Here is a 12,640-nt window from a genome sequence, read left to right as displayed (position 1 = left end):
CAATGATCCAAGAACACAGGTTTCCTGGTATTAATCCTCAAGTCTCAAGGTCTCAAGGTCAGGGTGCTTGGCGTTCTGAAGTAGAAGAGAAAGACAAGAAAACTGTATCACAACCCCAGAGCGGTGGGGCTTTGTCATTTATTCAGGTCCAGAGCTAACTGGATGGTGTCATCCACACTGAGGGTGAGTCTTAACCACTTAGCCTGCTAGCTCATATGCTACTCTCCTCTAGAAACAGATACATCAGAAATAAATACTTAGCATATTGCTAAGTAATCTTTCATATTACCACATCATCATCTACAATTCATCATCATTTTATCCATTGCTAAAGCATTCCTGACCTGAACTACAGATCTGCAAGGGAGTTGAAGTTAGTCCTAGTTACAGATGAAGAGCTATCTTGATGACATTTGACGTCTTGATGCAGTTCACACAGCAGATGGGAGTGGACTGGGTCTGGCATATAGGCCAATTCAGTCCCACTTTTATACCATGAATCTTAATCCTGAAGATGACAAGGAGAGAGAACTTGTGAAAATATTGCCCTTCTCTTTCAAATGCCACCAATCAGATAACAGAGGTTAAACTCCTTCAAAGAAAAATGATGACAAGCTATTTGGCCCTCAGACACTGAAAAGGGGACTGTGTTTCTGCATTCTGAAGCCACATTGATGGGGCTTTTATAGCTGATTTACTGTAGACAGACAACGTGTGGATTATTGAGAATGTCACCACCACAGTGTCCATCCTGAAACCGAAGGGAAGCTATTGAATACTAACTATCCCGTGGTCTGTGGCACTTGGGGATGATATGCTTTCTGCCAGCATAGATACTTACTTTCCTGAGGTGCAAAGTGCAGGCGTGTAAATAGATAATTAGAGGAGCATGCAACAAGTTCTCCAATGGAATAAACTGCCCACCTGTGGAGCATGTAGAAGGGGCCAACATCTGTCTCCAGTGTTGCTTAGGAAGGCTCACAATAGCAATCAGAAAATCCAGTTTGCAGTGGCTCAAAATGAAGAGTTTGAGTTTCTTCCTTAAAAGTTATAGACATTGCAGTTATGGGCATTGGTTAAAAGGTAAGCTATGTGTTGATCTGTCCATCATGGTCACACAGCAACTCTAATACTCCAAGTTATTATGTTTCTGTTCATGCCAAAATGTACAGGTATGATGGGAAGTTTATCTAACCTTTACAAGATCAAATGCTTTCACACATAACATTGAAGGAAATGATATGCCTTATGAATACCCATAGCTGCAAGAGTGTTCAGGAAATCAAAGCCTGGGATCATCCATGTGTATCTCAGACTTTAATGGCTCTTGATGTATTCACAGTATCTAGGAACATCATGTTCTGTAAGGAATGGAGAATGGTATAGAAAGACATGCTATGAGGCAACTTTGTCAGGAATACTCACAGGAAGTCCTACAGAAGAAGTGGAACTCTGCTAACTTGAAAGATAAGAGACAGACACGTAATTCTCTATTAATTAATTTAATCTCTTTACAACCCGATCCCAACCCTCTCGCTCCTTTCCTCCCAGTCCCACCCTCACCCTCCTATTCCTCCTCCTTTTTCTCAGAGAAGGAAAGGCCTCAAGGGGTATCAACTCACCCAGGCACCTCAAATTACAGCATGATGAAGTGCATCCTCTCCCACTGGGGCCTGACAAGGCAGCATAGCTAGGAGAAAGGGATCCAGAGGCAGGCAACAGAATCAGAGACAGCGGTTACTCCCATTGTTAGGGGGCCCACATGTTGACCAAGCTGCACATCTGCTACATATGTGTAGGGGGTTTTGGACCAGCCCATGCATGCTCTTTGGTTGGTGGTTCAAGCTCTGTGAGCCCCCATGGGCCCATATTAGTTGGCTCTGTAGGTCTTCTTGCGGTGTTCTTGAGCCCTCCATCTCCCTCTGCCCTTCCTCCCACTCTTCCACAGAACTTTCCACGCTCTGCCTATTGTTTGGGTGTGGGTCTCTGCATATGTTTCTACCTGTTTCTTCTGGAGGAACCTCTCAGAATAGTTTTGCTCAGTTCCTTTCTGAAATAGTGACAGGGATTGCTTCTCTCCCACGGGTAGCTCTCAAGTTGGGTCAGTCATGGGTTTGCCATTACCCCTACTCTTCTTGTAAGCAAGACAAATTTTGGGTCTAAGCTTTTCTGGGTGATGTCCCCCTCTCTCCACTGGTATTCCCCACCTGGCTGCAGGAGGTGGCCACTTCCGTCTTTTTAACCCCCGCTGCTAGACGTTTCAGCTAGGGTCACCCCATGGACTCCCAGGAGCCTCCCCTGTTCCAGAGATGACCCCCTGCCCCAGCAGATTTCTGTTCTTGAAAGAAGGATATTCTAAGAAGGGGCAATTTTTTGAAATGTCACAAAGTTGCTTAAGATGAAGAAATACCAGGGATGCTGATTTGTTGGAAAATAGGTAGGAATTGTAAGTGGGAGCCACTGGCAACAAGCTTAACTGGCTAGAAGGAGGATAGCTGCTGTTCTGTGAGCCACACAGAGGCCCAAGTCTCCACTCGGACACCCATTTTCCAGGACTCCTTTTCTCTGTGACTTGGAGCTGATGTTCTTCACCTGGAGTCTGCATTCAGCCTCTGATTTCTCAGCACAATGAATGACTCTGATGAGCCCTCCTCGGTATAATTACCTCTGAGGACAAAGTTTTTCCACTGACTTGCTTCTGCACTGAGGTCTTGTGCCTTTGAACTTCTTTGCTTCCGTGCCCTTGATGGTGATGGAGCTCCTGTCTCCCCTTTCGTTAGCTTGACTCCTCTTTTCCCAAATGCTGTTCAAGTTTCCTGGACAGTAATCAGTTTCAAATAGTTCTTCCTGGCACGCAAGAGTCTGATGACAAATCTGCACGTATCCTCAGCTTTAATAGATGTTTCAGATCCAATGGTATCAAATCCCTCAGCTCCATGCTGACCACTTCAGCAGCCTACCTGACAACTACCTGTCTCCTCTGTGATGGATACTTAGGAGAAGGCTTACCTAGTGTATCTGGAAGTCCTCAGTTACTTGCCAGCTCAGGTCTGTCCTAGGACAAGAAAGTAAAATTTCACCTCAAGTCACCCCATCTTCTGTAAATATCATGTGCATTTCTAGGAAAAGGATCATTTCACAGTTGCATATAAAGGAGAATAAAGAACAGACATTCCTAGTTTTTCTGTTTCCTTGAATTCTAAGTCATGCCTTATCCTGATTTCTGACCAGATAGGGAAGAACAATTATGTAAATGTTTCTTTCCTAAATAGGTTATATGTTAGTTACTTTTCTCATTGGTGTTATAAAAAGTATCTGACTAGTTACTGAAAAAATAAGAGGTTTTTTTGTTTGTTTCTTTGTTTGTTTGATTTGGCTCACACTTCAAGAGTCCACTATGGCAGAGAAGTCTTGGTGGAGGAGTGTAATGTGGTTGATCACATTGTATCTGCAGTCAGGAAGCAGAGCTAGACAGAAGCTGATGCTCAGCTCCCTCTATCCATTTTATTCAGTCCTGGACTCCTACCCATGTGCAATGCTGCCCATCTTTGGACTGGGTCTTTCATTTCAGTTGATTCTCACTGGCATGTTCAGAAACTTGTCTCCCATGATTCTAGATCCTATCTTGTTGACAATACTAACCCTCACGGGGCATAATGAGAATGTCAGTGTCTTACAGAGTTATGGTGAGAACAAACTAGTTATGACAAATGAAATGTTTGAAGCACTGTTTGGTTCAGAGGAGTATCAAATCATGCAAACTATTGTAATCACCATCGTCGATATTATTACGACTGTAGTGTTAATGTGCCTCAGTAGTGGGAATGAGTTATGGCAGGCTGTCATCACAGGCCTTGCAGATCCTGTTCACCAGCTTCACTCACCAGCTCTGTTCACCAGGCTTCACTCAAAAATCTATTTGTGGACACATTCTTCAGTGTCAGTGCTGCTGCCTCCGAGCCAGCAGTGATGGGTGATTCTGTCTGTCAAGAGACCAGGAGATGACATTCCTCACCAGGCAGAAAGTCATGATTAAAAACATAGCAACAGGAACCCTGATTCAGTCTCAGAGTCATGAATGCGGCTTAGTAGAGAAGCAGTGACCCAGGAAATGTAAGCTGCCCTACACACCTCCATCCCCTGCTGTATGGCACTGGATAGCTTGGTGGGCCACTCTGAACACTTCTTGTTAAAGTGGCTCCGCTGGGGGAGGGTCGTGCTTGTAAGTTACTCAATGCCTGTCTCTCTGAAGTATAACTCCTAGACAGATTATAAAACTGTATATGCAGTTTATACATCCAGTACTTCACACAGAATCCCAGCTATTTTGATACCTGTTGAATGAACAAATGGTGTAATCATAAAAATATTTTTGAGCAAAACACACCTGTTTGGTTTTGTTTGTTTGCTTGGTTTTTTGTTTTGTTTTGTTTTTTTATTTTTGTACTACTGGCTAGCTTGGGGACCTTGAGCCAGTCTGAGCCTCACTCTCTGTGAAAGGCACTGGGCCAACCCTGTGAACTTCTTTGTCAGGCTGACTGATCCTCATCCTGAAATTAAGGAGACTGAAGTTTCAGTAAGGGAGTGGAGTTGATGATAAGAGCTGGTGCAGTCCAATGCAGACTGCAGCTGAGCTGAGGGCCACAATGCTTGTAGCTATAGGGCACTACTATTTCTGGCTATGGGTAGAAGTTAGGAAACACAGCTAAGTCAGACGCACTTCCTATTATCCAACAAGGGCCTGAAGAGGGGTCGAGGACAGACTCTGTAGAGTTGTATGCAGCCAGAGTCAAGGGAAGCTACCAGTGTACACCTGCGAAAGAGGACAAAAGGAGCCAGGCCATCTTGATGCGACTCCAGCTGGCAGGCTCTGGGCCCTGCTGCACACTGTCTACAGTCAGAGATCTCAGTGGGGGAAACCAGGAAGTGGATGAGCTGCAGTGTCTTACTCTGTACAGAACCATTGGTAGTTTACAACCAGTCAGCATTCATTTGTCATTCTGGAGGCTTCCAAGGTCTAGATGGGGGAGATTCAGTATTTAGTAAGGGCCCACTTCCTGGTTCATAGATAGCACTGTCTGGGTTTTTCTGCTATAGTGTAACAGTTGAAACTGCCCTTGGGTCCTCTTGGATAAAGGCTCTGATCCCTTCCACAACCTAAGCACCCCAAAGACCCTATCTCTTAATACCATCACTTGGAGGTTAGAAGAACTGTACATGACTCTGGAGGAACATGAGCCATAAGGGCTATTAGATAATACTCTTTTACAACCTAAGAGTGAGGACACTGAGGAGTGCAAAGGAGAAAGTTGGAACTACTTTTTCCTCTGCCATCAGAAAAGGGAACAAGGAAGTTGTAACAACCTAGCTTCTCCTGTTCTTTGTAGTCCAGAAGGAAGACCGAGCATTCTTACCTTCACTAACCGGGTGACCTCAGGCAGGTACCTTGGGCAGGTTACCACTCTGTCTCTTGTTAGAGTGGTTGTGGGAGTCCAGAGAGTCAGTCATCTTATTTGTTTAATGCTGCTATAACAGTGTACCCAAGCCAAGGGGCTTTATTGGAGATCCATTCCTTACTATTCAAAAACCCTACTATTCAGAAGCCCAAGATTAAGGGGCCTGCTCTGGCTAAGGTCTTCATGCTGCCTCAGTCCAAGGCAGAGGCAGAGACAGAAAGGTAGGAGGAAAAATGGGGAAGAAGGAGGCAACTCTCATTTTATCAGATGCTCATAAAGGCGTGTGTTTTAATTCCCTCTTGGAGAACGTCTGTCTTAAACTGTCAACACATAAACTTTGGGGAATGCTTTCAAATTACAGCATTACAGCACCAGCAAATGCATACCTGCTGGTGAGCCCTCCAGAGACACTTCCCTGCCAGGGACACATGTAGCACTCAGCACAAGTTCCTTCTTCCCTTTTCAGGTGTCCCAACTAAAGCCCCTGGGGGTCCAGCTCTATCCTCACTCCATGCTGAGGTGTAGTCTTGCTCGGCATCTTCTGTAGACACTGGGAATGTGGCCAGTGATTGGAGCCACCATCATGAAGCAGACTGCTTGAAGGCAGCCCTTCCCTGGTCTGTTGTCCTTTAGCTGATTAACTTCTCCCAAGCCCATTCTCCTGTCTCCTTCAGCCCCACTGTTGAAATCTGATGACACCTTCACCCATCAGTCACTCTATCTTTAGAGGTCCTCTGTAGTTCTTCCTGCCTTTGCAGGGCTACACATACAGCTCAAAGACAGCAATGCACAGTGCTTAGTCAAGTAGCCTCTGGGGTGGAATACAAAACAGCAAGTCCAATTTTTGAAACTATGGAAAAACACAATCTTCTGGCACTCCCCTTCCTTTCTGGTCAGGGGTAGCATTCACAGTGATGCCACATGGACTTGTTTTATTAAAAATTATTTCAAATTATTCATTATTAGTATTCATGACATAGTAGGAATTATGTGTAAGAATAAGTAATAAATTAATTGTTAAATTATTAAACAATAAATTAATAATCCAAGCATTTAGAATAATTTTAGTGAATATTAAGTACTCTATATATTCATTTAGTTTTCTTTTTTAAGATTTATTTCTCTATTATTTATGCAGTGTTCTGTCTGCACACCAGAAGAGGGCACCATATTTCACTATAGATGGTTGTGAGCCATCTTGTGGTTGCTGGGAATTGAACTCAGGACCCTTGGAAGAACAGCCAGTGTTCTTAACCTCTAAACAATCTCTCCAGCCCCATCACTTAGTTTTCTTAATTTTCCCCCTTTCATATTTTCTCTTTTAAACCAAGTCAGAAAATGTGTGCCCAAAGCCTCATTTCTCATCTGGACATCACAACAGCATCCCCAGCTTTGGTTTTGCTCTGCTCACCCTACCAGGCACATCTTTATACACAGTAATCGCCCTAAAACCAAGTCAGTCATCTGGCTTTCTCCTAGGAGTCTGTAATGGTGAGTGTCTGAGTTCCAAATGTTTGTTTCCCAGATCTAAGAGGTCAGCTCTGCTGTGTTTCTTTTATACCCCACCCCATGGCCTTTCATTTTTTTTTTCCACAACCTTCCCCACATTCCTTACTTTAGCCCTTCTGACCCAGGAACCATGATCTTCTCCTCTGATCATGGACACAAGCATCTTCCATTCTTCTTCTTTTTCTTGTTCATGTTCTTGTTCTTCTTGTTCTTGTTCTTGTTCTTCTTCTTCTTCTTCAATGATAATAGCTTGTTGTATTTATTTTTTATTATTTAATTAATTAATTTAATCACTTAATAACTTGATTGTAGCTCTCTCCCTCCTCTTCTCCCAGTCCTACCTCATAACCCCTCCCCCACCTTCTCTCCCTTCTCCTCAGAGAAGTGGAGGCCCCCAATGGGTACCAACCTACCCTAGCAAATCAAGTTGCAGCAGGACCAAGCACCGTGCTGCTTCTGTTGAGTATTTCAGAGCTCTCTCTGCCCCATGCTCTTCCCTCCACTGTGCCTTCTAACTACATATTGGTGGAGCATCGATGTGCTATGGGCAGCTCCCAGGGTCGCATGCCTCAGCACATCTCCCAGTCAACAGACTGCAGATTCTAAGGGAGCCAACGTTCTTGTGAGAGCTTACACAATGCCAGATATGCACATGTTAACATGTTTACTTTCCATAGGAGTTCTATGAGACTGTCACTCATTCCTGGCTAAAGACAAATAACACACTAATTATTTAAACAGGGAATTTAATCTTTAGAAATGGTAATCAGGCATAAAGTATAGACTTGGTTCTGAAATAAGACATAAGTCAGCAATTGCAGGGAATAGTTAACAATGTGCTGCTTGAAGAGCAGAGAGAAAAGATGGAGAGAATTTAAACTCATACTCCTAAGGTCACCAGTGTCAAGGGCAGCTGCTCTGGACAGAGAAGCAGGGACCATGGAGCTTATTGTGAGTTTTGAGAAAACTCTGACATGCATTTCCGAAAGGAAAGTAGTACCACTAGTAGTTGGGAAAAGTAAGCCAAGTGATATTCTCAGTAGCACGGAACTCCAGAGAGGAGCTATGTCTGCCTTCCTCAAGTCCCAAGTGTTTTTCTCCTGACCTATCAGCAAGTAGGTTTCTGGTGTGCAGGGTCCCAGCCTCTGCATTACAGGCTGGAGGATCCCAGAGATGAAAGTCGAGTAACAGCACATGCAGGAGCTGTGGGTGCTCCCATAACCCATAGAATAAGGGAATTTTCCCACAAGTAAATGACAGCTTAGAACAGATGCACTGGTTTCCCATGACTCTTCCAAAAATGTAGAATGAATGAGGGAGTGAATGAACTGCAGACCCACAGATCAAAACTGGCCCAGTCCCGGGCCATGGAACCCTTTGTTGTAATGGCCCATGCCATCCGTCCTTCTCCTTGCCTCCCTCCAGGTCATCCACTGGAACTCCCCCAAGAAGCTCCGTGTGAAGAACAAACACGTAGAATTCTTCCGCAACCTCTACCTTACCTTCTTGGAGTATGACGGAAACCTCCTACGGCGGGAGCTGTTTGGCTGCCCCAGTGAGACCGATGTCAACAGTGAAAATGTGAGTGTTCCACAGATGGTGGGAAAGATTGGCCACACTGTCATTTGTTTGTATTGGGTTCTACACTCAGCTCAGGGCTGGACCCAGAGGAATAAGACTCCTCATCAGCCATGGAATCCCTGGCCCAATGGGGTAATGGTCAGATTATATGTTGACTTTCGGTGGCTCATTGGGGAGATGGGAGGAGACATCCTCAGCTAAGTGGATCAGAGGGATTTTCCAGGCAGAACTAAACATCAGATATCTATGTCTGCCTCATGGCTGGGACACTCCCAAGCTTGTAGGTATCCATAGAGGACCCATGATTCATCTTGGCTCATGTCCAGGGTGACACAGAAGGGGAATCCCACAAGGATTGCCTCCTTCCCAGTTGGTTTGGTCAAGGAAAGCATTGAGTGAATAGTTACATGCATACCTGAAGCTATTGGGTGTTTTTATTGTTATTGGGTTTTGTTCTATTTTTCATATACTATAGTTCATTTTTGTTCATTGAGCTCTTCTTTAACTATTGAGAAAGTTAAAGTAGAGAAACTAAGCAAATTGCCCAGGGTTACACAGCAAACAAAGAGGCCATCTGTGACTACTGAACTCTGTTACCTGTGTTGACACAAAAAATAGGAAAGGAGCAAAGGAGCCATACGCAGTAGGGACATAGAATCAAGCTGAACCAAGTTTGACTCTATTACCTTTGTTGACACACAAAACACACACACACACACACACACACGTCTAATCTTATAGGAAATAAAAGATAGTTTTTTTCTGGAGCTATTTTTAGTGTCCACAACTCAGAACTCAGATTTAGGCCATCCCAAATTCAGTCTTCCAGCGTGGAAGCACTTTTATTAAGTTTTATACATTTTCAGAACAAAGAAAATCATAAATCAAGGCAAGTTCAAAAAACATTGGTGGGTACATCAGAGAGCCAGGTATAGCAAGATGGGAGAAGCTTTCCTATAAGCTGAATGTGTTTTCTGAGCGTTTTGGTTGGTGGAAGCTAGTGGTCTGCTAAGTTAAGAGATTCTAAAAAGTTTTTATCTATCAGTCACAAGATGTTTGTTTACAGAGGTGGGCAAGAAATGGCTGTCAAGAGAGCTAGAACTAGCCCAAGATAAGGTAATTAGCCTCAGGGGCATGTAATATTTCAGTTTCTCTGCAGTCCTGAAACTCTAATTCAATCAGTCTCTGCAAATAAGCTTCTTTCCTGGGGGTTTTGTTCAGACCTTCTCATTACTTCTCTCTTAGCTGGGGTTTCTATTGCTGTGAAGAGTTACTATGACCACAGCAACTCTTACGAAGGAAAACATGTAACTGGTGCTGGCTTACAGTATCAGAGGTTTAGTCCATTATCATCATGGCAGGAGGCATGGCAGTGTGCAGGCAAGACATGGTGCTAGAGAAGGAGAGTTCTCCATCTTGATCCACAGACAGCAGAAAGAGACTGTCAGCCACACTAAGGATAGCTTGAGTATATATGAGACCTCAGAGTATATATGAGCCTCCACAGTGACACACTTCCCCCAACAAGGCCACATCTGCTCCAACAAGGCTCTACCTGTGGGACAAGCATTCAGGTACATGAATGGGGCCATTCCTATTCAGACCACTACATTCACCTATGTGTTCTCAAACAAGATGCCCTGTATCTCTGTGTCTCTGTTTCCTCAACTACAAAATGGGCAAGAAATTGTATGTGTGCTCCAGAGGTCAGCATCTACTGTGTATTAGATGCTAAGAAAATATGTGCTGCTTGTTCTCACCTTCCTGGGTCCTCAGTGTCAGACACAAAAGAAACCGGTTCATTCATTCAGTACAGAAACACGTACAGAAGGTGCCGTCACTCTGAGCACTAAGTAGAGACAGATCAAAGGGGAACTGGAAAGATAGAAAGATGGTTGAGTGTGCTGGCTGTGCTTGCAGAGGATACCATTCATTTTCCAGCACTCAAATGGCAGCTCACCACCACCGATAACAGCAGCTTCAGGAGATCTGATGACCTGTTAGGGCTTTTCTACCACTGTAGGCATGTAGAACATGCATATGTGCAAGCAAACACTCATATACTTAAAATGAAAAGAAATGAATGTTAAGACAGTGAAAGGGAAGAAGGAAGGGACAATGGTCTCTCCCTTAGGATATGTATATCCTCGCGGGAGAGACAAAGCTAACGAGATGAAACTGCCTAAGGTATCGCGAAAAATGATCGGCTAATAAGCAGTGCTACATAGCAATGGCTAGAGAAAACCAGGCAGACTCTTTCTTTCTGGAGAGTGGCAAGCTCGAGATGAGATGGTAAATTTCTGAATGACAGGAAAGCCAGCTGTAGTCGAGCAAGGGAGATACAGATGTACCTGATGCAAAGGCACAAAGGCAGGACTCATTTGGAGAAAAGTGTGGGTGGGAGAAAGAAGAGGACACAAGAGGTTTATGACCAGATGGAAGGATGCATGAGCTGGCAAAGGGCCCTTAGTAAAGTAAGTCAAAAGTATCTGAAGCTAGATTTCCCTCTGGGACTGGCAAGGCTTTCATAGCTGTCTTAGAAGTCCTGAGAGTTTTTAGACTCCCCGTGAAAGGTCAGGAGCCTTCCTGGCCTTTGTTGGAGTGACTCTGATCACAGTGCCACCACTACCTTCTGAGTCTCAGTGAAGTTGTGATTTGTTCCAGCTCTTCTCCCTGTCCCCCTAGACTCCCTTTCATTGTCTGCAGTTCATGGCTGGTAACAAGGAAGGAAAGCCAGAAGGCACTTGAAACTCCCAGGCTCTGAGAAGCACTGTTTTCATTCACTCTATTTTCCTCAGCTTTTCTCTTTGCTCAAATCAGAGTTTGATGGTTAAGTGCCTGTCTGGGGTTTTCTCAAAATGCCTAGTGAAAACTCTCTTTTCTGTCGTTTCTGCTCTGTAGTTATCTACCCATCAGTCATCTGCAGCCCTGGGTTCTCAGTTTGTTCCTCAAAGGCATAAGTTCCTCAAAGGCTGTCTGCCTCCTTCTTTCCCTGTGTGTATCCAAGGGGTAAAACAGCTATTTTCTGCCTTCCTCAGAATTGGGGACTGTGCTTGATGGCTCATTGTGTATATGTAAATTCAAACCATAGACCAAGAGCTAGACAATGAGCCATATGTAAACTGCCATTTAACAACTCCTGGTGAGGCAGAAAGGAAGGGCTTTCCAGGTCTGAGAGTGGCAGAGTGGCCGGCTATAAACAGCCAGCATCCTGCACCAGGCCCACCTTTCCTTTTCTATCCCAGGTTCACCACTGGCCTGTATATATATGGTTTTCTACCACCTAGAATACCTTGTCTCTGCCTGGCATGTTTAAATGTTCTCATTTAAATGGCCACCCAGAGTAACCCCTTATGTCATACTCTGTAACCTTTCTCATTTTCTTACCATCAGAGCATACATTACTCTCTGAAAGTACCTAGGCTGTTTGGGTTGGGGGGAGGGAGGTATTTTCCCCTAAACATAAGGCTTCTTGGTTGGAGACTTGAAACCATTTTCCCTTGGAATCCTCCTAGAACAGAACCTAGCACATATTAAATGTTCATGGAATGAATGTGGTAAACAATTACAGAAAGAATAAAGCACCAGTGAAAGGAAGGGCAGACAAGTGAAGAGGAAGAAGCAGAGGCAGAAAACAGAGCACGAGGGAGTCACGGGGTACAAGTGGTAGTACATGGTGGCAGTAAGTTCTGAGGGTGCGTGGAAAAAAGGCGTGTCACACGAGTGAGAGAAAAAGAGCTGCACCAGAAGAGTGCCGTGGATGCATGCTAGGAGGATATTCAGTGACTTCACCCCCAGTCTGTTTGTTTTGCTAAGTTTGATTTTCATTTTATTTTAAGCTGTAAAGTTTTACTAAGTTCCCCAAACTGACTTTGTGCTCAGTCTGTAGTAAACACTAGACCTGAACGTGTGTGTGATCCTTCTGCTCCCTGAGTGTTAGACTCCCAGGCCTGCAGGACCAGACTTGGCCAGGAGCTCGGATGTGAAGGCTGGGTAAGCAGAGTGTGGAGTCTGCAGTGTGGACCATGCGGCACCAGTTATAAGGGATGCCATGTTCATGCCTGCTCAGCTGTTTCTTCAGTGGGGGTAGGGAG

The 12,640-nt window shown here is 44.4% G+C and overlaps 1 protein-coding gene across 4 annotated transcripts in view; it reads left to right on the top strand.

Annotated features, from left to right (window-relative positions):
- The window catches only part of Large1 (LARGE xylosyl- and glucuronyltransferase 1), a 500,017-nt gene that overhangs the window by 445,396 nt on the left and 41,981 nt on the right, over positions 1-12,640 (top strand). For all 4 annotated transcript variants that reach the window (XM_060393169.1, XM_060393172.1, XM_060393170.1 and 1 more), the window contains one exon: positions 8,391-8,546. In XM_060393169.1, coding sequence (XP_060249152.1) covers positions 8,391-8,546 — 156 coding nt within the window. The remainder of the gene's footprint in view (positions 1-8,390; positions 8,547-12,640) is intronic.

This window comes from Meriones unguiculatus, chromosome 10, assembly GCF_030254825.1.
Source record: "Meriones unguiculatus strain TT.TT164.6M chromosome 10, Bangor_MerUng_6.1, whole genome shotgun sequence".
NCBI lineage: Eukaryota > Metazoa > Chordata > Mammalia > Rodentia > Muridae > Meriones > Meriones unguiculatus.
This window is presented reverse-complemented; position numbering and strand designations above follow the sequence as displayed.